Genomic DNA, 24,523 nt, shown 5'->3' with positions numbered 1-24,523 from the left:
TTTGTTGTCACACAGCTTTGTACAAGCGTTAATATTAAAGGTTTTGGTACAATCATCCACCGGTGGAAAGGTTCCAAGTAGGTAAAGAAAAGAGTCATATTTGTTGTATCTATTACACGCTTCAATGCAAACTAAAACGGAAACCTGGCAGTATCAAGCTGTGAAAAGTGGGGAGGGGGAAGAAGTTTTTGCAAAGTTGAAGGTGTTTGTTAAATCATAAACGCTCTTCCAAATTATCTGTGCAGGTATGATTTGGTGTAATTAGTAACACAACAAACAATGTTGCTTGAAAACGGAAGCGTCGGAAGTGGCAGGAAGCGCGTGCTGAGAGGAAGCCGGGCTCACACCAATGGCACTTATGCCGCTGGGTTTACGTCAACATCAGAACACAAGTGACTCATGAGGGGCACTTCAAACCTGTGATTGACGCAGCTAAGGGGAAACATTAAATGCCTTTTGCTCTATGCCAATTCACGGGAACAGCTATGCAGGATAAATGACAGGTTGGGTTATTAAGACGGTGGCTTCCAATGCAGACATGAAAGGGGAGGAATGTTAAACCTGCATGTGACAGTAACATCTGTCATCAACGATGGCCTATGTTATTAATTGATGTTAGTTGTTAGTTCTCTCCCTATAGCAATCAGCAGCATATACATATTTACAGGGAATTATATGATCTTATTTCAGAATTTTTGTTCATCTGGAGATTGATCAACATATACATAGAACAAAAGACACATTAACATTCAGATTATGCTACTATTCGTCTACTTTGTCAAGGTATGAATACGCTCAAGTGGTACTTGTTGCCCTTTTCCTCTGCCTTCAAATCCCATTATAATTTGAGTCGTGTGTATGTGGGTTTGTTTGTAGCTTGCTGCCCCATGAGGGCATCGCAGCACAGGTCAGAAGGAGCTTGAAGTAGGAGGTCTGGGAGCCTTAAACTGAATATCAAGTGGTCCTTACATGGAATTAAAGATTCAGAACTGGCATGAACAAAAAAAAAGGCCGGTGAGTGGTGCTGAGGTTTGATCTACTCCGGACAAGGCTGCTGGGAAACGGCTATCAGTTTGGGGGTAAAGGTTCAATTTGCACAAAAATGGATATGATATGGTTTGAGGTAGCTGTACTGAGCTTGAAGATGATGATGCCAATAAATAATTGTGTTTTGTTGTCAGTCACAGTTTTTTCTTGTATCAATCCATGAAATACTTCTATATTATCTATTCTGTATATCAAAACCTGTGCTACAGTTGGAAGATGCTATTACTAACAGCGGCATGGCAAAATGAAAACACAATGCGGCAAGTGTAATTAAGCCATTGTGTACGTTTGGAAAGCAAGAGGCTGTTTCTGTCTCATTTGCATCTATTGTTGTGTATTGTTTGTATCTGCCTCTGAAACTAAACCCTCATTGGTGCATGCAAGTTGTTTACACAGGATATGGGATACTTAAAAATACATTCAATTGTTATTGCAATAATATAGCTTAATTAAAACTGTTTTTCTCAAAACAAAATACAAGAAAATAAGTGCCGTGATATTTGCTACACAAGTCATGCAGGAAATCTACACATTCGACGAAAGTAAACACCAAGGCAGCAGAACATAGAAGACTTCTGTTGGAAATTGTACACAAGGTTCCTAACCGCAAGAAGAGCTTTTCAACTACAACCAGTAAAGAATAAACCTCCAACCACAGCAATGTGAACCCACATTAAGGGAAAACCGGCTCACCTGCAAACATTTCTCCCTCAGTTTGACGTTTGATGGCATCCATGAAGTTTCATCTCAACATTTGTGTGAGAGCAGACAGGCTCTGACTGGCACCTGTCAACTATTCATACCTGCTGCTGGATAATACACATTCAGTTTGTGTGTAAAAACAAGAGTGAAACTCTCTCAGAATCTCAGCAACAGAAAGAAAAAACAGGATATCTAATTAGGCTGAACCAGCTGGGATCCGTCAGGGAACAAGTCTGTGTTCAAGTTTCTCTCGCCCGACCAATGGCATTTGTTTCAGTCATGGATGCGCTCAAACATTTTATTTTTCATTTCATTGCACGAGCAGCTGACAGCGCCACAGATATATAAATATTTTAAACCAAGTAGAACATTTCCTCTCTATGCCATGGTCCAATAAGTATGAAATAGCATTAATTTCTAGATGTTCCTCATTGATCTGGAACGCTGGTATCTACATCTACACAGATCCTCCAATCATTTAATGGGAATGAATGAAAGATTATGACCACTAGAGACACACTTATGTAGTATATATTAAGTTGAGATGTTTACATTGACGGCAGCCTCTGGTGGATAACCAGTATGCTCGCTTGTAAATTACTTTCTAAACACTTGTGAGGTGTAACCATCTGCAGCCTCGTCCAGGCAGTCGGCCCAGCAGCAATTAATAAGTGAAACACGATCACGGGGGTTGAAACACTTTCTTATCTTGTCGACAAATCTGACCCCTAAGAACCTCATCAGCAAGATAAAAAGAATCTGAACAACGCACGCAGAATCTCTAAGAACATTAATTATCGCCTTAATAGAGCCGCTAGTGAACCTGTTACACAAGGCACTCGTTCAATTGCAATCCCTCCACCAAAGCCCAACAAGTCTGAAAAACATAGTATTTGTTTGAGTGTGTTTTGAAAAACCTTTTCACCTGTAGTGTGTGTTATATCTGTATGGGACCACGTTGGTACATAGTCTTTCAGAATTAGTTTGATTTGTCTTTTATCTTTTGTTGCTCTTCTTTTTGTGTGTTTGGCTGTTAGTGTGTGTGTGTGTGTGTGTTCACCCATGTGTTGCTCCTCCCTCAGAGGAGGTTAGGGGCCTAATGTGCGGTGGCAGACCAGTGAGGTGATGCGATTAATTCTGAACAAACTGAGCAGAACACAGAGAGCAAAGAAACCGCTGAGACAATGAGAGATGACAGCACACACTGTCTGTCTGAGTGTGTCTGACACTCTGGGATCCTGCTTCACACACACTGGTTTTACCATAAGGTCTTTAAACCGAACCTGGTTATTAATATTAATATCATCCAAGTTTGGGATTTTAGTTTTAACTTTGCCTTCTCAGTTGAATGCTTTTACTGAAATAGGTACATAAAGGGGTTAATTCATTGTGTGACTCATCACGTGCAAAATGTTTCACTGGACTGGCAAAATCTTTCAGGCATATACAGTATTTCATAAATTGTGTTGATGTGTCGTTGTTGTAATGGCTGCTAAGCTGATAAATTGCTTGTCAAGTGAAGCTCACACTTTCGACAACAAACTTAGATCAACCAATGACACCTGCTGTCAAGTTATTCCACTGGGGAAACTCGCGAACGTGTAGGAATTGTCTTGTATAATTCTAAAGCTTGCGTCCAGGGGAATAAGAGCTTCTACAAACAAAGTTGCTCAGGTGGAAACTGACCAGATGCAACTGCCTGCCTATGAAGGAGGAAGAGGAGTTAGGATGTGTGGCAGTTTGCTCAAGGTGGGTTTCAAAGAATGTTTCATGAAATGTGCCAAAGCAATTTAGAGAAAGTGTTATAATCCATATTGCATGTTGTCCAAAACCAGGTTAAAGGCTTTGGTTTGATGAAGTTGATTTTTACATGCACACACGTATGAAAACAAACTCCCTGACTAATTAGTTCAATTAATCATCAAGTGACTGAGTAGCTGAGCTGGTGTAGATTTGAAAATAAATCAAAGGCTGTACAATGCTTTATTGTATGTATTAAGTGGCTGTTATTGCCAAGGGGGTTTAATGAATGAAAGCATGAAAATATACGGTATAATGAATACACAAATGGGTAGTAGATTGATTTATTGTTCTGTCGACTGGCCAAATTGATGGATGTATGAATTTAAAAGTTATTAACTTAGTATTGCGTGTAAACAGGTGAGTAAATGAACACAATATGAGACAACAGGGACCCAGCGGCTCAGTGGGTTCATGCTGTTGCCCCCCCCCCCCCCCCGCTAGAAGATCCTGGATTTCTGGCTGTGTGGGATTCAGACGCCCGTACATCTGCTGTATATCAACCAAATCAATACATGTAAAACTGTGTGTGCTCAATGAGCCGTTACATTTACTGTCATGGATTCCTGCTGGAGTGTTTGGCTTTTTGGAGGGCCAGAGTGATGGAGCGTTAGAGGCGGAGAAGAGAGATTGGGCCAGACTTTAATAATGACCACAATCTGAGGGACTGACATGAAAAGATGAATGAATGAATGAATGCAGAGAGATAAACCTCTGAGTGTGAAGATAATCTAATATCTGGACCTGTCATACAAATGTCAAACGGCACTGAGACCATCTGAAGTCACAGGAGAGGCGGGAAAATGACTCGGCAACATGGAACGCGTCGTCTTTTCTTGAGTGAAATTAAGAAAATGTCAGATTATCCCTCAGGGCTTCAGTTCACACACACAGGATTCAGGAAAGCTTCACTGAGTCAGGCTTAATCTGCTGTTAACTGCATGACAGATTTGACAGGCTACACACACACACACACACACACAATCTAAGGCAGAGCCATATGGATGTATGGGCAGATAGAAACAATATTAATACACACACACACCCACCCACCTGCATGTGTAAGTGGGGTTTAATACCAAAATTACACTTTTCTGTATTCAGACTGCAGACTTAGCAGAGGTGTTAAGCGCCTCTCAGGTAAATTGTATGAAGCGGTAAGAGTGGAGAGCCTGCAGCCCTCGGTCCTCTGCAGACAGCAGCTGTAGTAAGTCCAGTTCTGCAGGGAAATTGCCTGAAAAACGTGATCACAGGACAAGTCATGTACCAAAAGAACAAGGAAACTCTCTTAGTCAAGTTACAAACAACAGATTACCAGGAATGTTAATCTAGCATTCAGTTCCTGAACAGGTGATGAATTACACTGTCACTCTCCCAACGTATAAACATAATATATGTGAGAGTGTCGTTCACTGTGTGTTTGGTGAAGATATGCACGACTCCGGTCTCTTAGGGTTAAACTTACAGAGACACAATCACACTCTGTTGCTTGGTGTGATTTAGATGTTTTTCACACTGTATGGAAGATGTCCTATGAATAACACAAACAATATATTGCGAGTTAAAAATTGCCTTGTTTCATCAAAGAGGTTTTGGCGAGATAACAGGCAGGTGTTTGTTTAAAATGGAGGGACAGGAGACATTCACAGAAAGCTGAACAGCGATTCAGGCGACCTCAGAGGTGCAGAGGGGACGTGGTTGACTTTAAGACTTTGAATGTGTAGCTCAGAAATGGAGTGAAGGTCCTCTGTGTCTCAACCCAGATTTAGTGCAATTATCCAGCAGAACTTCTCATTTAAGAAGTTCCACTTAAGACACCAACCTGGTTTTGGTTGCCTCGAAATTTGCACTCTGATCTGCCAGTCTGTCTCGAGGGCCAGGCGGGATCATTGGCCGGGCAGGCCAGATTGTGGGCAGGAGGTTCCCCACCCCTGTCTTAGAGGGTAGACCTGCCCATCAAATGAACCCGGGTCACTTACACCATCAAGCTTGACCGAGCCGACCCTCACTACACACCAGACAGTCTAATCAATAAAGCAATCTGAGCTCTCCCACAGCCAAACTGACCAGCGCCGTGCAATAGACACAAACTTTGTGCCCATCATGGTTATGTAATTAACAAAAGAAGGCATTTAAATTTTGTTATGGAGTTCTAACGTTCTCTCAGTCGCTAAAATATGGAATTGATTTGCTATCTCGCCGTCACTTTGAAGCTGAAACTGTACCGGAACAGAATCGCAGCTCATTCCAACCAATTGTTAGTTAGCTTCAGCCGACAGACAAACATGATGTCCTGAGAGGAAAATACTACAAAATAAAAAGAGTCTAAGATCAAAGACAGGCTAGAATAAAAGATGAAAGATGAAAGAAAGCAAACACACCCTGGTGCATCTTCTTGTCAGTTTCCTTCTCTACTCCAGTTTGTCACCTAAACCAGATTTTGGACCGAGGGACATTTATTACACACACATCTGCAGCCGTATTCAACAATCTCTCAGCCATGTATGAAACCCTGTCCAGGCAACAGTCATTGATAGGATCGTGTTCAGTGTGCTAAGCCGAATCTTATATTGGCCCTAAAACTGAAATGTGAAGTGGGGAGCTCAGCTGTGACAGAAGATAACACATTCTCTGTTTACATAGGTAGAATCTATGGTCATGGGAGGGAGGTTATTGTATTTGACTGTGTATGTCTGTCAAAACTCCAAATAAATCCTGAGCTCCCGACAGCTGCAGCACACATGAGGAAAGTGAGTCGTGACTCCGGTTCTTTTCTCTGCATCGCCCTGCAGCTTTCGTTGTGAGGATTGTCTAAGCAGGGTTTTTTTCTAAACAAATACAGGGGGCTGCAGAGCTGAGAGAGCAGTCAGAACAAACATCTCTCCTGTATATGTGCAACTGAGGTGGGTTACCTATTCAAATTTGACTCTGTGCTTTGTACAACAGCACACAGTGTAACTAAAGAGAACATGTCTGCTTGTGCCTCTGTGCAGGATCAGAAGTGCATGAAAATCTGATCCCGATCCCAATCCTCCCTCTCCCTTCCTCTCTCTCTCCCTCTCTCTCCCTTGTCTCATGTTTATACAGACAACTTTTCCTGGTTCACTGCCTCCCTTCTTTTCTTCCCCCCTCATTTCCCTGAGTGCCCGTGTGTGTTTGTCCACATATGCGTGTGTCTGCCTATCTATGTGTACAGGTGTTAAAACTCACACCTGGACATGCAAGAACACACTCGCTCTCTCACACACGGATGAACACACGCATGGATGACCACTCACTCACACACACACACACACACACACACACAGGCACCCCATCAAAGCGCTGGTGTTAAACAGCAGCAAATGAACCTTGAATTTGCATTAACATGCCAGAGAAGTCTAGTACACGGTCCGACTCCTCAATGTCCAATTAGGAACGCATTGTTCTCTTCCGTTCATTTAGCGCACATTAAGGCACTGTGCTGTTGTGGCTCGCTGATTATTAACTTGCACAAATGTTTGTAAATCAACATAGAGCAGCACAGTAGCAGCTGGGAGTTGGGAGCTCAGGTGCACCTTAGTGAGACTGCACTCAAATGGAAAGAAAATCAATGTCAAACAAATTGATTACACTTACTTCATTAAATTCTGATTTAATGGGTTTATAATTAAAACATTTTCCTCCAGGTGGATTCAAAACAGGTAGAACCTTGAAGGTTACTGCCTGTGCTTGGGGTGCCAACAAGTGGGTGACAACTAAAGGCCACCTGCCATATTTTCTTCTTATTCTGAATGCATTGGATATTCTAGCTTTTGTTGTGCCGCTATGGGGGTTAGACAAACACACGGATGAAATGTCTGAGTCACTGATGAGGAAACACATGCATGGTATGCTTACACCCGACTGTGAGCCAATGGAGAATTAATTCATGTGCTTCACTACATTGACTACATTTGCATACTGTAGGTCCGGAGATTGAAGCTGCTGTTAAACTGACTAAAGTCTTCATTTGCTGGAAATTCTATTTATTGAAGTTGTCATGGGTGCAATATGACACACACATATCTACAACAACAACAAATGAACCAACTAAACTGGACTTATCAATGTTGCCCTTTTTTTGGCTGAGTGTATTTAGTGGACAGTTGGATCCTGCTGACAGATGGGTGTTGGGTGTTGAGAGGTAAAAGGTGCCAAAGGATTATGCTGGACATTGTAGATGAGACTAAAGGCTTTGTAAAGCTTGGCCTGATGATGTTTTGTGCACACTGCAGTAAAATCTGACCACTTGTTATTATTTGGAAGTAATCACGTTTGATTTGTGTGTTCAGGCGTCATTAAGCTAATGGCGCCGTGTGGGCAGGACCCAAACAGAAAGTTGCAGTTTTAGATGAATAAACGATCTACACACCCCCACCCCCCCACCTCCCTTCTTCCAGCCTTAGAAATGCCCAGCTGCAGTGCAGAAGTCCTTTTTCTTCCATCATTAATTTCTTGGTGAACCTCATTTCGATTAGCCTGCTCTGGATGTGTTACGTGTCAGTGGAAGTGGCTTCAATCAGTTGGATTTGTTTTGTCGAGACTGGATCCATCTGGATGTGTCACATTTGATGTGGGTTGCCAGTCTAAACAAAATAGTCTGACAGAAATCGTATTATCTGGGGACCGCATTTAACTAATTATTTATGTTCAAACCCCTCAAGCAAAACATGAAGGCGAAAGGCGGAACTCTTGTGTAGAGGAAAAAGAAGAAAAAAAAGAGAAATTACATGATAAATAGAAATTATGAGCTAAAAGTTTTCAGAGGATGTTATTACAAAATGGCTATTTAGAAGGTAGGAGAAGGATACAGATTATTTACTTAAATACTGTATATTTATCAAGTGCTGTTATTGGAGATGTATATGGAGATGGGATCATAAGATTATAATATTCCAGCAGTTATGTCCCCAGTATTGTGGGGGCATATAACAAGTATAACAAGACATTAAGCTCTAGTCACTGTAACAAACAATAAAATAAGCATAAAATTCAGATCAAGACAGTGATGTAAAACCCCTGTCTTCTACAAATTAGGTTTATTTAATTACATTTGCGACAAAACATAATTCCTCCATGATTAGCTGTCTTCCCAGATGCTGATGTTGGACGCCACAGACACTGTGTTCTCATCCAGCGAGTTGGTATCTGTCCTGAAAACAGTCCAAGTCCAGTCCTAGCACGCTCTAATGTCCTCAAAAGCTTCACTGTTCCACTGCCTCCATATCCTCACAACACGTTTACACAGCCTTCATTTCTACCTCGGGAGTTCGGGTGCACCATGGCGACCAGAGCAGCACGGGGGCGGCGTGATAGGCCATGTTGACTGTCTGTATTTGTGAAGTTCATGGCTGAGATTACTTTTGTTAAAGCGGTTGAGGACAATAACTAAGGAGTCCGGGTTTGTCTCTGCACTCACAGGTTTTACACGTTATTGCTTCACCGTCTCAGCTGCACTGTTGAGCCATACAGCAGATGATCATGAGCTAAAGCCAAATTCATCCCCATTGACCTGCAGTTGATTTTAGTTTGCATATGGGCTTTGAAACTGACAAGTTCCAGAATGGTAGAAGGTGAGTCAACACCGGGAAAATATTTGGAGAAAAGTTGGAAAACACAAGATGGCATTGTGCCCCTGTGATGATCTCTTGATGATAAAAGGTAATGAGGATGTAACTGTAATAACTTCTCCTGAGGTGTGCAGTCAGCCTGTCGTGACACATGGCATTCATGCTGCTGGATGAATCTCTCAGGCCCATTATTTTCTCTCTCTCTCTCTCTCTGAATTAATGCTCAAAGAAATTAATGGTTTCGACTTGAGCTTGATGAATGCCAGAGCACAAACTGAGCTGGTCTGCGGGGAGACTGTGGTTGCTATTGATCGCAGTCCTGACTGAGTATGTGCAAGCGTGTGTATGCACGCATATGTTTAAAAGAGAGAGGGAGGCAGAATGAGAGCGAGGAGTGAGAGATGCCTCTTTCATTACTGTCATTACCACTCATCAGCTGATATTTGGAGAATTGAGTGGAGTGATCACAAGGTGGCAATGATTTCTTGGAGCTGTGGGGGATCGTTGTTGAGGCACCAATGGGAAAAGAGAATGACAACTTGACAAGTGGTTTATGATGTAAGTGTGCCAGATGTAGAGACAGGACACAGCCAGAGTGTGTGTTCTGTGAATGTATTTGAAGAATGAGAGGATGTGACAGATGTGTGTTGATTTCAGCGATGAAGAGAATAAACGCCCCACTGGGAAATAAATAAGGCTGCTTGTAAAAATATCCCAATATAAGAAGAGATTGTTGTTTTGTGCCATGAGAAGGTTTCTCAGCATTTGACAGAAGACAAGGTGATCAAGTGGACGGCTCAAAAGAGATACAAAGTTAAAGGAAGTATGTGTGTTATGTGCTATTTTTATAATCTGATTTTCTCTCCTCAGCTTTTTATAAAATTATTAATATTTGAAATGTTTACAAAATAGAGGGCACCCAGATAACTAACACCTCCACCAAGGTCCAGGAGTTCTCATATTTAGATTTTCTGTCAAAAAAGATTAATCGGGGTAAAAGTTGTTGTGGCACAGCGGCGTTGCAGACATCATCTGCATCCATTAGTGTTGAAATGATATCAAATCTCTCTCATACAGCTGGATCAGTGCCAGCTTAGCTACATATTGATTGGTGTTTGTTTGCATGCATCTGTTTATGCACAGTGACACCGTATGTGACCCATGTCTGAGCACATGATCGATACCTCGACTTGTTGATAGGATCATAGAATCACAGGATCATGTCTGGAAAAACAATGCATTTGAGCGATAAGTCAACTCGTGACTCGTAAGTCAAGATGTGAAGTCACTTGTTGACAGATCCAAACAAATCACCGTATAGATTCTTTCCTGTAGCTTATGAGTTTTTGAATCAACCAAGTCTCCATCAGGTGAAAGGTAGCTTATATTAAACATCTGGAGACAAAACTTTCAGAGTTTCTCCCTTTTTTTTTGCTTTTCTTTTGTTTACCCCAAAAAACTCTCTTTTCTTCCTAAACCACCTCCTGTGATATGTAGACTAGCAAAACATGTACAGCCTACCACCTACTGGGTTGGAGTAGCCTACGCAAGACTTGCCTACGCATACTTCACTAAAAGGTGACAACGTCGTCATGTGACACAGGACTACTGCCGTCATTTTCTCTGGAACGTAATGTCCGCAGTACTCCTGTACAGAAATAGATCAGTCAAAGGATTCATACAACTGAAACGCTGTGGAAAATTGTGGTAAATTTCTTCTCTTCATGTTCTTTTTTTTTAATCAAGAAAAGGTAAGAATTATCACTTTAAAGGAATAATATACTGCTCCGGAAAACACTGGTAAACAAAACGGACATAAAAGCATCATTATGAACACAGTGTGAAAATAACAAAGGAGTGAAATTCAAATGGCATCGCTGAATAACGAGTGAAGACAAAAAGAGAAACATGGGCTTCAAACTGGATGTACTGAGTCATAAAAATAATGGAACCATTAATTAAACCACATGGGCTTTATCCCAGATTCATATTCTGCATAACTGTCAGGACTAAAAACAATGGCTTCTGTGGTGGCCTTTCATGCTTTGTTCTTTTTCTGACACACACACGTTGAGCCGCCGCAGTGGTCCCACACTTCCTGCTGGGTGCATACTGAATTACTACTGCGCCATTTGGTTTCCTTTTTCCTTACAAAATTCACCAAAAATATAAAATCCTCAAGTGTCAGAAGAGACTAGAACTCTACAAAATCTATGGGTAATGGAACCTTAGGGAGAGCTAGTCTACTGTTGAGGTTGACCGCTCATGGAGACTGAAATATAATGTTATAAAGGCATTCCGGAAGAGTCCTGATCAGATAAGAGCTCCTCATTCCTTTTGACGTGATCGACCAACAGTAAGTTCCCTGCGAACATTTTCCCCCGCAATGTCTTTCTTTGAGTCACTCCATACAGCTCTGAGCATAAGTGAAGGCAGGTCAACCGATAAACAGAGGGCTTTGCTTACACGCTGAGCTCTCTGTACCAGAACAGTCAGGTACAGCACACACACAACACTGCAGATGCTCCGCCAAACCATTTACAGTATCCGTCACACACTCCATTTGACCCTCAGCCGTGAAAAAGACACCATGGTATTCATCCATCCATCCCTCTACCTATCTACCTATCTATCTATCTATCATCACCTGAGATTAGGGGTGCAAACCAACATGTTCCAACATTTGATTGAGATCTGGAGGTCTTGACTGTCATCCCAGGAGCTACAAACTCCTCAGCCCATCACTCTAGGCTGGAGGCCACAGCCTGATGACGCAAACAGAGCTACATTAACAGCATAAACAAAGACCCAATCGTGAGGTGACAAAGCTGGACGGTTTTATTACTTACTTAAGGAGAGGAAATTGCTGTTCTTCTACCTTCTACATATGCACAACATGATACAATGAAAAAAATACCTTAGAGGAACAGATATTAGAGCAACTATCCATCTTTGCCCCAATGATTCAAACACTGCAGTACTTCAGTTTTGGCACATGAGATTTTCCACTTAACTTGAGATGCTGATATCTAATGCTAATGTGGCTCTGAGCCTTGAATATTCTGAAATAATTATTTCTAAAATTAGCATTTTTAAAGACGCGATCTGTCATTCAAATGTAATCAAAAGGGGGGCACGCAAATATTAAAACCCACACCACAGGACAGGGACCTAATTTCCATTGCAGTTCACAAACAAAGGTTTTTCAATGTAGGGACGAATGTGAAACATGTTGACATTGCGGGAAAAGCACAGAATGGGGCTTTACATTGCTCCATACTGTAGTTTCAAAACACTCCAAAGCTGCCAGCAGTTAATGGATGTCTCTATTTGTCTCTCCTCCCTGCAGTGATGCCATGTGTTTTGGAAAGCAAGAAGGATCCTATAAAGCCGATAACGACTCTGGAGAATACTGGAGCTGCTGAAGTAAAGTGCTTTTTCACTATCAGTGTAAAATGCAGCATACACTACCTACATTTATTGGTGATTGGTTGGAAACTGATCGGATGAATTCTTTAATCCAGGATTTTGAGGAGATTGTTCTGCCAATCTGCTGGTCTCACTTTCAGACATTTTCATTATGTCAACTGATGTGTGACATCATTCAAACGAGGACCTCAAAATAAGCTAGATTTGAAGACTTAATAACCTTATAAATGCCTATGTTATAAATAAATTCCAGACTCTGTCAGTGCAAATGCACAGGGTGCAATCCATATAAATATGTGCCCGAAGTAATTACCTGGTTTATGGTAATGCTAGCCGGCATCGTTTTATGAGTGATGTCAGAGTTGGTCAGCTCACTGCCCTGTGGGAGTGGTAATGCACTTTTGGTATTTTCGTGACAGTAAACAGCCTGGCGCCGTTGTAAGCCACGTGCCAGTATGCTGAAATCGAGCCCTTGCTTCATTAATTTTTCATTCTTGTTACTCTTCATTTTATTTTTGGGGAAACAGTAAAGAGAAACCATGAAACATCTATATGCAGGCGGCAACCTGTAAGCAGCAGCAAATTGTGACCAAAGTGACAGCTGCGATAAAGTGTGAGGCAAAATGGGAGTGGAGGAAAACAAACACAGAAGGGAGATCAAACAGAAATGAAGGACAGATTTTTGTTGTTTATGGTTGTCAGCCATATCTTCTGACCCTCCGTGTTACAAAATCAGGTGATTTTTCTCACTGCAGTGAAAAACCGTCCTGTCACAGACTACATACAAATCATGTGTGTTTGCCCACAGTGGACATTGATCGAAAACACCTGTGGTGATGTGACTTACATCTGATACTGATACAACCTAAACATATTTTAACATTTTGCCATTGGATCAATCTTTGTCGAGTGAATGTTTTCCATGAGCTCAGTAAATAATATATTGAAGTTCCTGTTCAGTTTATGACATTTCACATTTTCACTGCAGAAAAACAAACAACTCTGTGACCTCTGAATGACATGAATAAAACCCTTTCGTATTCCATATGGTGGTGCGCTGGTAGGTGTTTTGTGTGTCTGTGCTACTTACATGCACTACTCTACAGTTGCAATGACCTATTGAACATAAAAACTAAAGGCACTCTGCATTTTCAACACGAATGACCTCCCGGTGGACCCAGTAAACAGGCAACGCAGCAGGAACGCGAGCAAAAGGGGGGGGGGGCTACATGCTAGGCTAGCAACTCTCCCCCTTACCCTCTGAGTATTGTTTTGGCTGGCATAAAATCAATGCAAAATCATATCGACAAACTCTGAAGTACAGAGAAGTGGTTTGTTCAAAGCACAGAGACTTGGCTACACAAAAACATAGTCAACACGGCTATACAGCTGGCAGACTACACAACTGTCCACACCGACAAGAGCATTAGGCTGTTATAAGACAAAGGAAGGAGGCCGGCGTATTTAAATCGATAATGGATGGGGCACAGGCTCCCAGATTACTGAGAGACATGGAATACATCAACTTGAAATGCCGAGGCAATTTACAGCCATTATTAGTGGATAAGGTTAAGCAGGTAAAAACACTTGGTGGGGAAAAATGTGGTAAATGCTCAATGAAAAAAATGTCTCCTGTACTCAGGGATAATGGGACACATTAGTCTCTGGTATTTAAGGAAACCATCCAGCATGCCCCCCCCTAATAGAACAGGCACTTCAAGTATTCAGAATATTCAACAACGATGGCATTTAACAACCTCACCTTTTGAATTATGCAGAGCATTACAGCGATTTTATGAAAACAAGACGTTGTTGGGGCCTGAATTCTAACCTCACCATTTGTCATTTTAAGAGCATATTATCATGAACAATCAAGTACATGTTTACCCCAACGCCCGATTACTTCAGACATACAAATGCTCACGTAAGCTATCATACCTATATAGATAAAACACACAGCAAACTGAGCCATGTTATAGCAGCAGCAGCAGCCTTCTTCACCATTATAAATGGAGCTGTAGAGCAGCAGGTCTCTGAGGAATCACCTGGGAAGTCTGCCGCAGCAGTTTTTTCATTTCAAGCTGGGCACACAAAATAATCAGAACGAGGAGATAGCTCACCACATAACGGCACATATCACATCAAAACTATTTTCCAACGTTCATCAACATTAGATTAAACTTTAATGAACCCGTGGGGGAAATGGGGCCATTGCACTAATGGAAATAACACACATCAAAGAGGGATATGTTGGGAATAAGAATAGAGTAATTGGATTCCATAAATATTTTGACTCGGACATACTGAGCAGAAATGTGGTGTGGCTAGTTAGTCTTCTGTGATACTTCACACATGCCCTATGCTCAATCACTTAAAAATCGATATCATTGGCAGGAGTTGTAGCTTACTGTCCATATTACATCCCATACTGTGATTACTGCAAACACTGCATCGGAACATCCAGAACAAACCTTCAGCTAAGATCACGGCAATTGAGTTCCTTGCTCACATTTAGAACAGGGGACAGGGTAGAGAGATGGAAGACGCTGCTGTCTTTGTTATGTTTCATGGTTTTGTTAATATCTTCTTGTCAGCTCCACCCAGCATTGCACATTACCTACCTAGGTGTCAGAGCTGGAAATGGCACAAGGTACAAACCAGTTTTTTAAATCTAAAAAAAACACTTCAGCTAAGAGAGGGAAGAGAGGCTGAAGAGTGTCTGCCCACAGGAGCTTTTCTGTCGGTAATAGATGGGCCTATGTGGCTGTGTGTCTCAGAGGACTGACTAAGTCTACTGCAGCAATTCTTTTACACTTTGCAAAGACAGGGAGGAGAAAGAGGCTTTCCAAGAAGCTTTGATGGGCCAGTAAGCAACACAAAGACACCCAAAAACAGGGAGGAATGTAGCTGAAAGTGAAAGTGGGGGTCTTGCATCATAGAAAGTGGGGGTTGCAGGGTTGTATAATGGTGGCAACGGCGTTCCAGGTCAGAGCAGAAAGAGATGTGGACGGGTGAAGAGGAAAACGAGAGGCAAGGAGCTAAGAGGGATGATGAGAATGAGTAACTGCTTCTGTTGTTCTGTTTGTGAATACAAATGCACCTGTGATAAAAATATGCCATTTTGTGAAATTACATTTTATTAACCACGAAAAAGCCCCTTTACACATTGTAATATTGGAAGCTATAATATGGCATGCTACATAATTACTTCCATTATGGTTGTTCTACAATATTATGCTAAGATATAACTACTATATTGTTGTGGAACTCTAATAAAAATGCTTACAAAACAGAGTTAGATGTATGAAATAATAATGTTATACAGGGTTTTATACCCAGGATGGAGAAAACATAATTCATATTTATTAACTGTACTTTTTTGCTGCAATGTAGGACAGTTCTGATAATGGACAACAAAGTCAGCCAAGATCAAAACTGTTCCTGGAAAAAGGATTTGCCTCTGCGATTACAGCTGCCATGCTGAGAAAGAAGGTCTGGAAATCAGTTTGACGTTGGTCAGAGCTGATACGTCTTCAGATGCATCCTGACATCAGAATCGTTTCCTGACTGAGGCCGTCTGAATTTTAATGTTCCTGTGCTGTTTTGCAGTGTGCATCCACAGTGTGCAAGTGTTCACACAGACGAGGTGAGAGCATCCACAGCAATCGGCAGCTTAGTTTATCGAATCAGCTGATTTTTGTGGCACTTATGTTGTGAGAATATGGGTCAGTGGTGCTTCTCCTGTATTTTATGGATTAAAAAACGAATAGAACCATGAGTTATATAGGCTATGTAACTCCCAAAAATATAGGATATGGTCCCATAAAATGTAGAAAGCCCTTACTCAGACTCAGTGCTGTAGATTGATGTTTGTTTGCAAACAGATTTTGCAGATTTATCAGCAGGGAAATGGCCATATCAGCGGAATTCAGAGTGTTCATTTCTTCACCCATTTATATACTCCTGCTTATCTCCACTGAGGGTCAGAGGCCAGCACAACCACAGACTGACTGACTCAACCTCTAATCCACCTGAAGTGCAGAGGACTGCTGGAGGAAACTGAAGATCCACAGTGACTCAGATTCAGATTCAGATTCCGCTGGGATATTCGACCCATCTGGTATGTTTTCAGTGACCAAAACCTTTTTTATTCTAGGCAGGTGTTGTATTTACTACTTCAACAGCCGAGCCAGTTTCTTTTCCTACTCAAAGGTGCTTCTCCCCCACACAGGGGGGCTTATCTACCTCCATGCTGCCTAACAGGATTGGTTTTGGTTGGAATGGACCTTCTTGTTGTCATGCTGTTTGTATGTTGCCGCCTATTCAGCCTTCCAGGCAGGAGATTATGCACAGAAATGCACATTACAATCCTATCAGTCTTATTAACACTGTTATATACTGTATTTCAGGGTCATTTCAGGGCACAGACCACTGTGACTATGCAATTTGACTTACTGAGTACAAATTTTGATTTATTCAGCCAGAAAGTGTGTATATACTATCAATGGAATACTCGGTGTCCCTTCAGTGCTGCTTCACACATCAAGTGAACTTTCTTGATGGTATATGTCGTGTCACACATATGAATATATCAGTGCAGTCTTCTGTACCAACTCTCGAGCTACTTGAAGCTCCTATAACAAGTAGCTCCTGCATATGCAAGTCTATATTAAGCCCTTTCAACAAATAATACTGACAATATGTCACTTTGGAGTTTATATTAAGTTGTACTTGCTGTTTAGTCGCTATCTTAGAAAGGTTTCTGTTAAGCGATAGTTGCAAAGCAAGCTTTAAAGTTAAATAAGTGAAAATAGCAGGAGTTATGGTTGATAAAGATGCAACACGGCCATTAAAACATAAGAAGACAACATGTTTTTCCATAAGAAATGAGGAATTGATGTTTCTTCACAGAGGTCTATTTTATGTTACCTGTGATCCAGGCCACTGCTTAGAGACAGAAAGTTCATTAACTGAAGCAAGGGCTACGTAAAAAGCTTCTTCTCGTCACCAGACCAATGAAGGTCCCAGACTACTGCAGAAGCTACCTTTAGAGTAGCTCATTAATTGTCATTTTCAGACTATGAAATTGTGAAGGGCACCATGAGTGTCATAACGAATACGCCATGAAAGGCCACATGGACAAGGGCTGATGCATGACTTAGCACTTACACCACGGCAGGAGAATCTTGGCTATCTCAGAGAATGTAACTCTGCAGCTGGGGGGAGATTTAAGAACCTGCAAATGGGTTAGTGTGACGAGTCAGTGGATTCAAGCTGCATGCAAAATGCAGGACAGTCCCTGCTATGACCCAGACTGTAATACACCAGCAAGCAATGTGTGTGGGTGTGAGGGGGTTTGAACACGTCACAAAGCCGGCCATTACGATTATAAACAGCATACACTCCAAAGCTAAACAGCACAGGTCATTCAAGACCAATCTAGGGGAGCTGTCAGGTCAGTCTGAGGATCTAGCCCTTCACACATTTGATGGCTCAGCAGGGGAAGGATCTGCAGAATTTTCAGACAAGACAAGTGTCCTCATGGAGTCCAGAGGGAAGGACACATAACCATGTCTCTGCTGGAGAGACAGGATGCCAACTGGACCTCACTACCCTATCTGACATGACAAGAAAATGAATGAATTATTTGAACTATTAACTACAAGGTAAAGGTGAGAGCATCAGAGTTGCGATCAAAGCGGGGACTCAACTGTTCCATGTGCATTTACAGAAGAGTTTGAAGATTTGCTGTACTTTGCCTCTGTGGGGGCAATGACAGAGAATGCAGCATCTGAGGACTTGAGGGAGTCATGAGTAAGTACTCAGAGCGACTGTGTAGACTTTGGCAAGAGTTTGAGTACAGTCTTACAGACTTTCTACAAAATGGAACCACGTATGTCATCATCCCCTTCCAATCCTTTCATGGAGATAGAAACATCATACATTTCTGAGCAGCTCAGTGAGGCATTCAGCCTGGATTCTAGCGCGGAAGAGATACAGCTCCTTATTCTGCAGAATGAGATTCACCTCCAGACCCACTGAGGTGCTTCTAATTTCCGCAGTCTTGTTGACTCAGAAAAGTACAGAAATCTTTGCACCGCGGCCTTCAAATGTCTCTCTGGCTCCACTCACCTGTGTGAATCAGATCACCAAAGCAGAACACACCAGACTGTATCAGGATACACACCAGATTACAGAGAACATGGCGACAGTGTGCAATACCAACCTTCTGGAGATTTGGCTTGTTGAAGTACTCATTGGATTAGACTATGAAGAACAGTCTGCACCGCTTTTGTACGACCCGCTAAGGATCAGATTTACTAAAGATGACTGCCCAGGGTCAAAGTGTGTGCATCGCCACACATCAGGGAAATTCCCAACCCTGCCCAAAGCTCTTTGGGAAGACGAGGAAAACCTTAATGTATAATAAACAACCAAGAAGCCTTTAGTGTTCCTTTGTACTGAGGCGGAAGAAAAAAATCCGGATACCCTTTTTTCTGTCGTAAAGACAGATGGTTCACCATCAACACTGTCCCATATGGCAGGGTCATACTACATATATACTGTACCTAATGAGCTGCATCCTACAGCCTGCTCATTAACTCCCATTACCACCACCACCATACAAGACATGTCTCACTATTATGATCCTTTTGGAAACACCCAACCCCGCCTACCAGTGGATTTATCTGGCTAATAAAGGCGGGGAAAAGAGATGCAGATCCACTAAATCAAACGCACACAGGTACTCATAAAACAGACCATGACCCCGTTATCAAATTGTTTTGTTTTAACAAGTCGGATTTTCATTTTACAGTCATGCTCCCTCAAATTTACAGCACACTCCATAATGTGCAGCGACAAGAGGGAATTTAATGATCCTGTATCTCCTCTTCAATCAACCTCTGTGTTGTGCCAATCCACATTGTGAGACTTTGAAGGAGGCACACCATAGAGAGAAAGGCAGTAAAGAAAAGGCAAGACAAAGCACAGAGAGAGAGAGAGGGAAGGAGAGATCATTTATCAGTCCAGTTTCCTCTGTCATATACCCACAAACCCTTGAACTGCCAGTCTGCCACGCCGCCGCCTGACACATACTGCAGAACTCTTCTCCGGGTCTGACCTGACCCCTCCACTCAACCCACAGACTGACGCTTTAAAGTGTTTGTGGTGTAATTTTGGTGCCAGCTAGGCCACTTAGGAACATCAGAGGTGTAATGAACTGAAAACAGCTGAGGAACAGATGACTTTTATATCATAGGCGGAAAATAATTACAGTGCCATTTCATTCCACTGCAGGGTTTGTTGGAGGGACACAGTGGCCACCAGAAGCTCACGTCTCTTCCATACCCCCTACAATTTCCTTGTCGTCAATCGATCACTTGCACTGAAGGGACACTCCCGCAGTATTACAAAATAATAAGGATTTTCTGCAAAATTACATCCAAAGGTCACTGACATTGTTTTTTGGAAGATAGAGCAGTGGGAAAATAATAAACAAAGAAAATTGACTTTACAAGGCGTAGCTGTTTTATAGCATAACACAGTTCGTTTAGGGAATCCACACGATACTGTACATTTAGTTTTTATTGTAGTGTGTATGACCTCTATGTTCATTATACTGAATCACAGAAGAATCACTCTGAAAAGTTGCTTGAATTTAGTTTGTAAAATTTGACCAACAAATACATTGTAGTAAATGTTCTCTTCATCTTAGCTGAGACTGTAGAGTGACAGTTGTCTTATTACGCAGGAGTTTGGTGTCTTACTGCTCTGAAGTGCAACCTTATCCGTTTATAATGAAAGCAATGAAATTACCACTACCTGACTGAGTTTTACTGCACTGTATGACGTTTTAAGATTGATCCATTATATAGGAGAAGTGCATTATCCAGTGTGCTCACCAGTATAAGTTATTGTATAAGTTTGGCACGTCCGGCCTGTATTGTGCAAGGATGTATCGCAGTGTAGTGAAGTTTAATCAATTCATTTGAGTTACTGAATGACTTCATAGTTTCACCTTTCAGTATAATCGTCCCTGTAAATTTTGTGTTGTTTATATTCTGTAGGTGGCTCCTCATTTTGCAATGATCACTTCACCTCACTGTAACGAAATATAAAACATTCTTAGTGCCGTATTTAACAGTTTGGATTGCAGAAACATTATGTCCTGCATGAATAACCTTGCAGTGTTTGGTATTCAAGCCGCTAAGCAATTAAATTATTACAACACCCTCTTAACTGGGGAGAGTTAGGTAAGCCTGGAATTTGAGCATTTGGAAAACTAATAAAGGTTGCTCAACTATGACTGTGAGAGAAATACATAAATAACTACAAGAACTAGAAAGTAACGCGAGGAGTGTGGCAATCAAAGTGGAATGTCATATTTTGGGAATAATTGAATAAAATGTAATAAAGAGTACATCTATTAATGTGTTTGAGCTAATTTCTTACTATAAAGGAAAACCAACTGCACCAATTAACACTGAATATTGTCTCAAAGTGTGTTTAGGACCCAAGACGACTTTATTTTCCAGTACTGACGACATTCATCATAATATGTACAATTAGAAAATAGAGTAGAGGCTGCAGGGATGGGGGAAGAGGGAGGGCAGGGGGTTCTACTTCCAACAATTATAAGTGTGGAAAAGCTGCAGAAACCCGGACGTAAGAAGAAAAGGACAAATCCTGAACCTGCTGTGTCATTCGCTGTTTCCTACTTTACTCCCTGTGTGTCTGAATAGCTCTTCTTCTCTTCTGTGTTTGATGTATAATTTCCTGAAACTTGGTTCAAATGTGACAGAAGGTAATTTCGGACTGCGGGAGTATGTGGGTGTCACCAATTAATCATTGCAATTTTGCTTTAACCCTAACAGAGGCACAGCGTGGTGCTCAGTCAAAAAAAGTGAAACGCAGAATGAATTGATTGCTGGTAGGAGGAATAGAGGATTAGTAGGTGGAGTTGGGATCAGCTTAAATAATAGTTCATCAAATCTGCTCTCTCATCCCCTTTAAAAGGTGCCGACTGTTTAATAATGGGCTCCACACAGCTTTATGACAAGAAAAGTGTCTCCAGGGAGCCCGAAAGGAAAAATATACAGAATCAGAAATAGTTGGGCAGATGATGTTCCTGCGTAATAATGATGCACAAAAGAGTATTTATAGTAGATAATGACATCTGTGCAGATAAGCTACAAATAGGGGCAAAAGATCTTTTCTACAGTAAAATGGTGTCGTGAAAGAATGCAATTTGAACATTTCAAGAGCTGTCATTTTAATAATAGCCAAACCCACAAGCTTCCAACAATGTCATCTTATCAAGATGTTGGAATTCAACACAATAACTATGTGAAGTTTCCTGGAGACGTAAGATCCTAGAAGCAACCAAGGAGGCGTCGTGAGGCTGTAGTTCAGATTTAGCAAAGCGGTTGCACAGCAAAAGAAGATGGTGTAGGACATGACACGACATGACTGACTCATTACTGTCACCCACAATTACAGAAGCTGCACCTACATAAGCTCTACAAACTCTCGCATTTGTAAGATGAGGTCTGATACGTGTGGAACATGTGGAAACATGAGCACGATGTCATGCCGAAAGGGAGAAACAAAACGGCACTACAACGCCATGAACGCATTAGCTGTACAAGAGGCTTCGCTTTGCAAACATCAAAGAAGCAAACAGGTGTGATAACAATGATTTGCACCCAATGGAAGTGGTGTCACAACTGTGTATGTGCTATTATTGGCTTTGGAGCAGAAAGGAAGTGGGCATATTTTCTCTGCATCTCCTCATTCATTGTCATACGTGCAGATGTTTTTCTCAATAACCTTTTTACTGACAAGACCTCCTCCTCCACCTGTAGCCTGAGCCGTAAGGGTCCAAACCAAAACACACATAAAACCCATTCACACCCCTTGATCCAACTACTGTTGCAATGCTTGGATCAGGAACACACAGACGTGCACACACACACTGTATTATTTTGTACTGTCTGTCGATAAAGGATCCATTGATGTCCCCATGCCTTAGTGCCTTTACCATCACAGTGACTCACGCCTTCTAGCTGCTACGCAAAAAGGGAGCAGAGGATTGGTTTTGTACAGGAATTCATTGGAAAACAAATCTTGGAGTATTGGTGACAGTCAGAGGGAATGTGTGCCTACAGCATCTGACACTTCCATGCAGTATTAACTCAGGTAAGAAGGGAAGACATGTGGCTGACATGTAAATAAAGATCAGAGCATCTCTCCACCATCTCTCAATATGGTGATTGGGAGAGAGAGAGAGAGAGAGAGAGAGAGAGAGAGAGAGAGAGAGAGAGAGAGAGAGAGAGAGAGAGAGAGAGAGAGAGAGAGAGAGACCACAGTTCCAGCACTGACCTGAAAGAGGCGCAGTATGTTGGCCACCATGATGGACACCGAGCTGGCAGATGCCCCAATGACCCCGACAACTTTCTCGGGCTTCACGAACACGGGCGGCTCCCCGTTGGTGCACCGCACGTCCGACGTGTCTTTCTGGATGAGCGCCTGGACAAAAGTCAACGACTGCTCCAGCGCGTACGTGTCCCGGGAGCAGGTGTCCAAGATCCGGGCGCCCAGGGTGATGTTGGGCAGCAGGTCCGGGTCGCCGTTGATCTGGTCCAGGGCGAACATCATCGCCTCAAGCCGGTGGATGCCGTTCTCCTTCTTGATATCCCCGCACGGCATCCCGGGGACCCCCCTAGCGTGGACGGGGAAAAGCCCCCCGAGCGTCACGTCGCCCTCCACCCGGATGGAGTGCGGCGCGTAAATCTCCTGGGAGCCAGCGAGGTCCATGAAGGCTTGGAGCATCCACAACACCCGGAACGTGAAGCAATGTTTCAGCGGCGGGATGTTAGCGTGGTGTTTGCCCATGATTCGATCAGGTTTTCCTCCCAGACGCTCAGTTCAATAAAAGCAGCTCAAACAGGCTCCAAACACTGTAGAAATGTGAAACCTCCAGGAAGGTGCGGTGCACTTTCTAGGGTAGTTTCAGGGACGCACAGCCCGAGTTCATGGCTGTGCGGGTTCCACTGGAGAAAACCGCCCTATAGTAGCGCCAAAGAGAGAGGCAGGTGGCCGGGAACAGCGCCCTGTAATCCCGCAGGTACACATACAAACCAACCGAGCCGACTGGTTCACCAACGCGTTGTTATCCAGAGAAGTGAGCGCGGAGCTGCTGCTGCTCCTCCTGCTGCACACAGCGGCGGGCGCTTGTTGCTCGTGCAGCCATTCCGGGGGTTTGGGGCAAAGAAATGAAGGAGATAGAAAAAAAAAACACAAGAGCATTCACTGCCACGCACAGAAAACGCGGGGGAAGCGAATTGAAGACGCCGCTAACTCCGGTAGGCTACCCCGGTATTCCGCCTTTGGAGACGCGAATCAAGCAGCGGCACCTGCTCCGCACTGTCATGTTGGACAAAAAAGATGGATCTTCTTCCACTTGCACGAAATGTCGAGTGTTATTTCGGACTTTTCACAAGACTGTTAAACGAGACACGGATTTAAAAAAAAAAAAATAGAAGAAGAAGATGAATGAAGGCGTGAGGCGCTAAGGCAGCACAGCGCGCGCTGGCAAGTCCACACGCAGTACATCCACAACTGCGCTGTGGTCAGAGCCCGCGCGCTCCTCGTCCCTCCTCCCCCTCCCCCCTCTGGTCACCTGGCGGGGAGGCTGCACGCGCTAACAAGTGGAGTTTACAGGCCACAAACTGAACAATAGAACAACAGGGAGCGCTAAAGTTTCTCTCTTTCTATCTGTCTGTCTGTTTCTCTCCTTGTGTGTGTCTGTCTCCTCTCTCTCTCGCTTTGTCCGTCCGTCTCTTTCCCTCACTGCCCTCCTCTCCCTATCTCTCCTTTACTCCCCCCTCTCTCCTTCACTCCTCCCCCCCTCTCTCTCCTTCTACTCCCACATGCGTTTGTGAAATTATCAG

General features: G+C 42.7%; 1 protein-coding gene across 1 annotated transcript in view; it reads right to left on the bottom strand.

The window, feature by feature from the left end:
• grm7 (glutamate metabotropic receptor 7) overlaps positions 1 to 23,465 on the bottom strand; it is a 155,437-nt gene extending 131,972 nt beyond the window's left edge. Inside the window, exon 1 of the mRNA XM_076147087.1 lies at positions 22,953 to 23,465. Within this exon, the coding sequence (XP_076003202.1) occupies positions 22,953 to 23,465 (513 nt within the window). The remainder of the gene's footprint in view (positions 1 to 22,952) is intronic.
• Between the last annotated feature and the right edge of the window lie 1,058 nt (positions 23,466 to 24,523).

This window comes from Genypterus blacodes, unplaced genomic scaffold (assembly GCF_046128005.1).
Source record: "Genypterus blacodes isolate CSIRO-AG114 ecotype Tasmania unplaced genomic scaffold, CSIRO-AGI_Gbla_v1 ptg000037l_1, whole genome shotgun sequence".
Lineage (NCBI taxonomy): Eukaryota > Metazoa > Chordata > Actinopteri > Ophidiiformes > Ophidiidae > Genypterus > Genypterus blacodes.
Note: the sequence above shows the minus strand (reverse complement) of the source record. Positions and strands in the feature narration are given on the sequence as shown.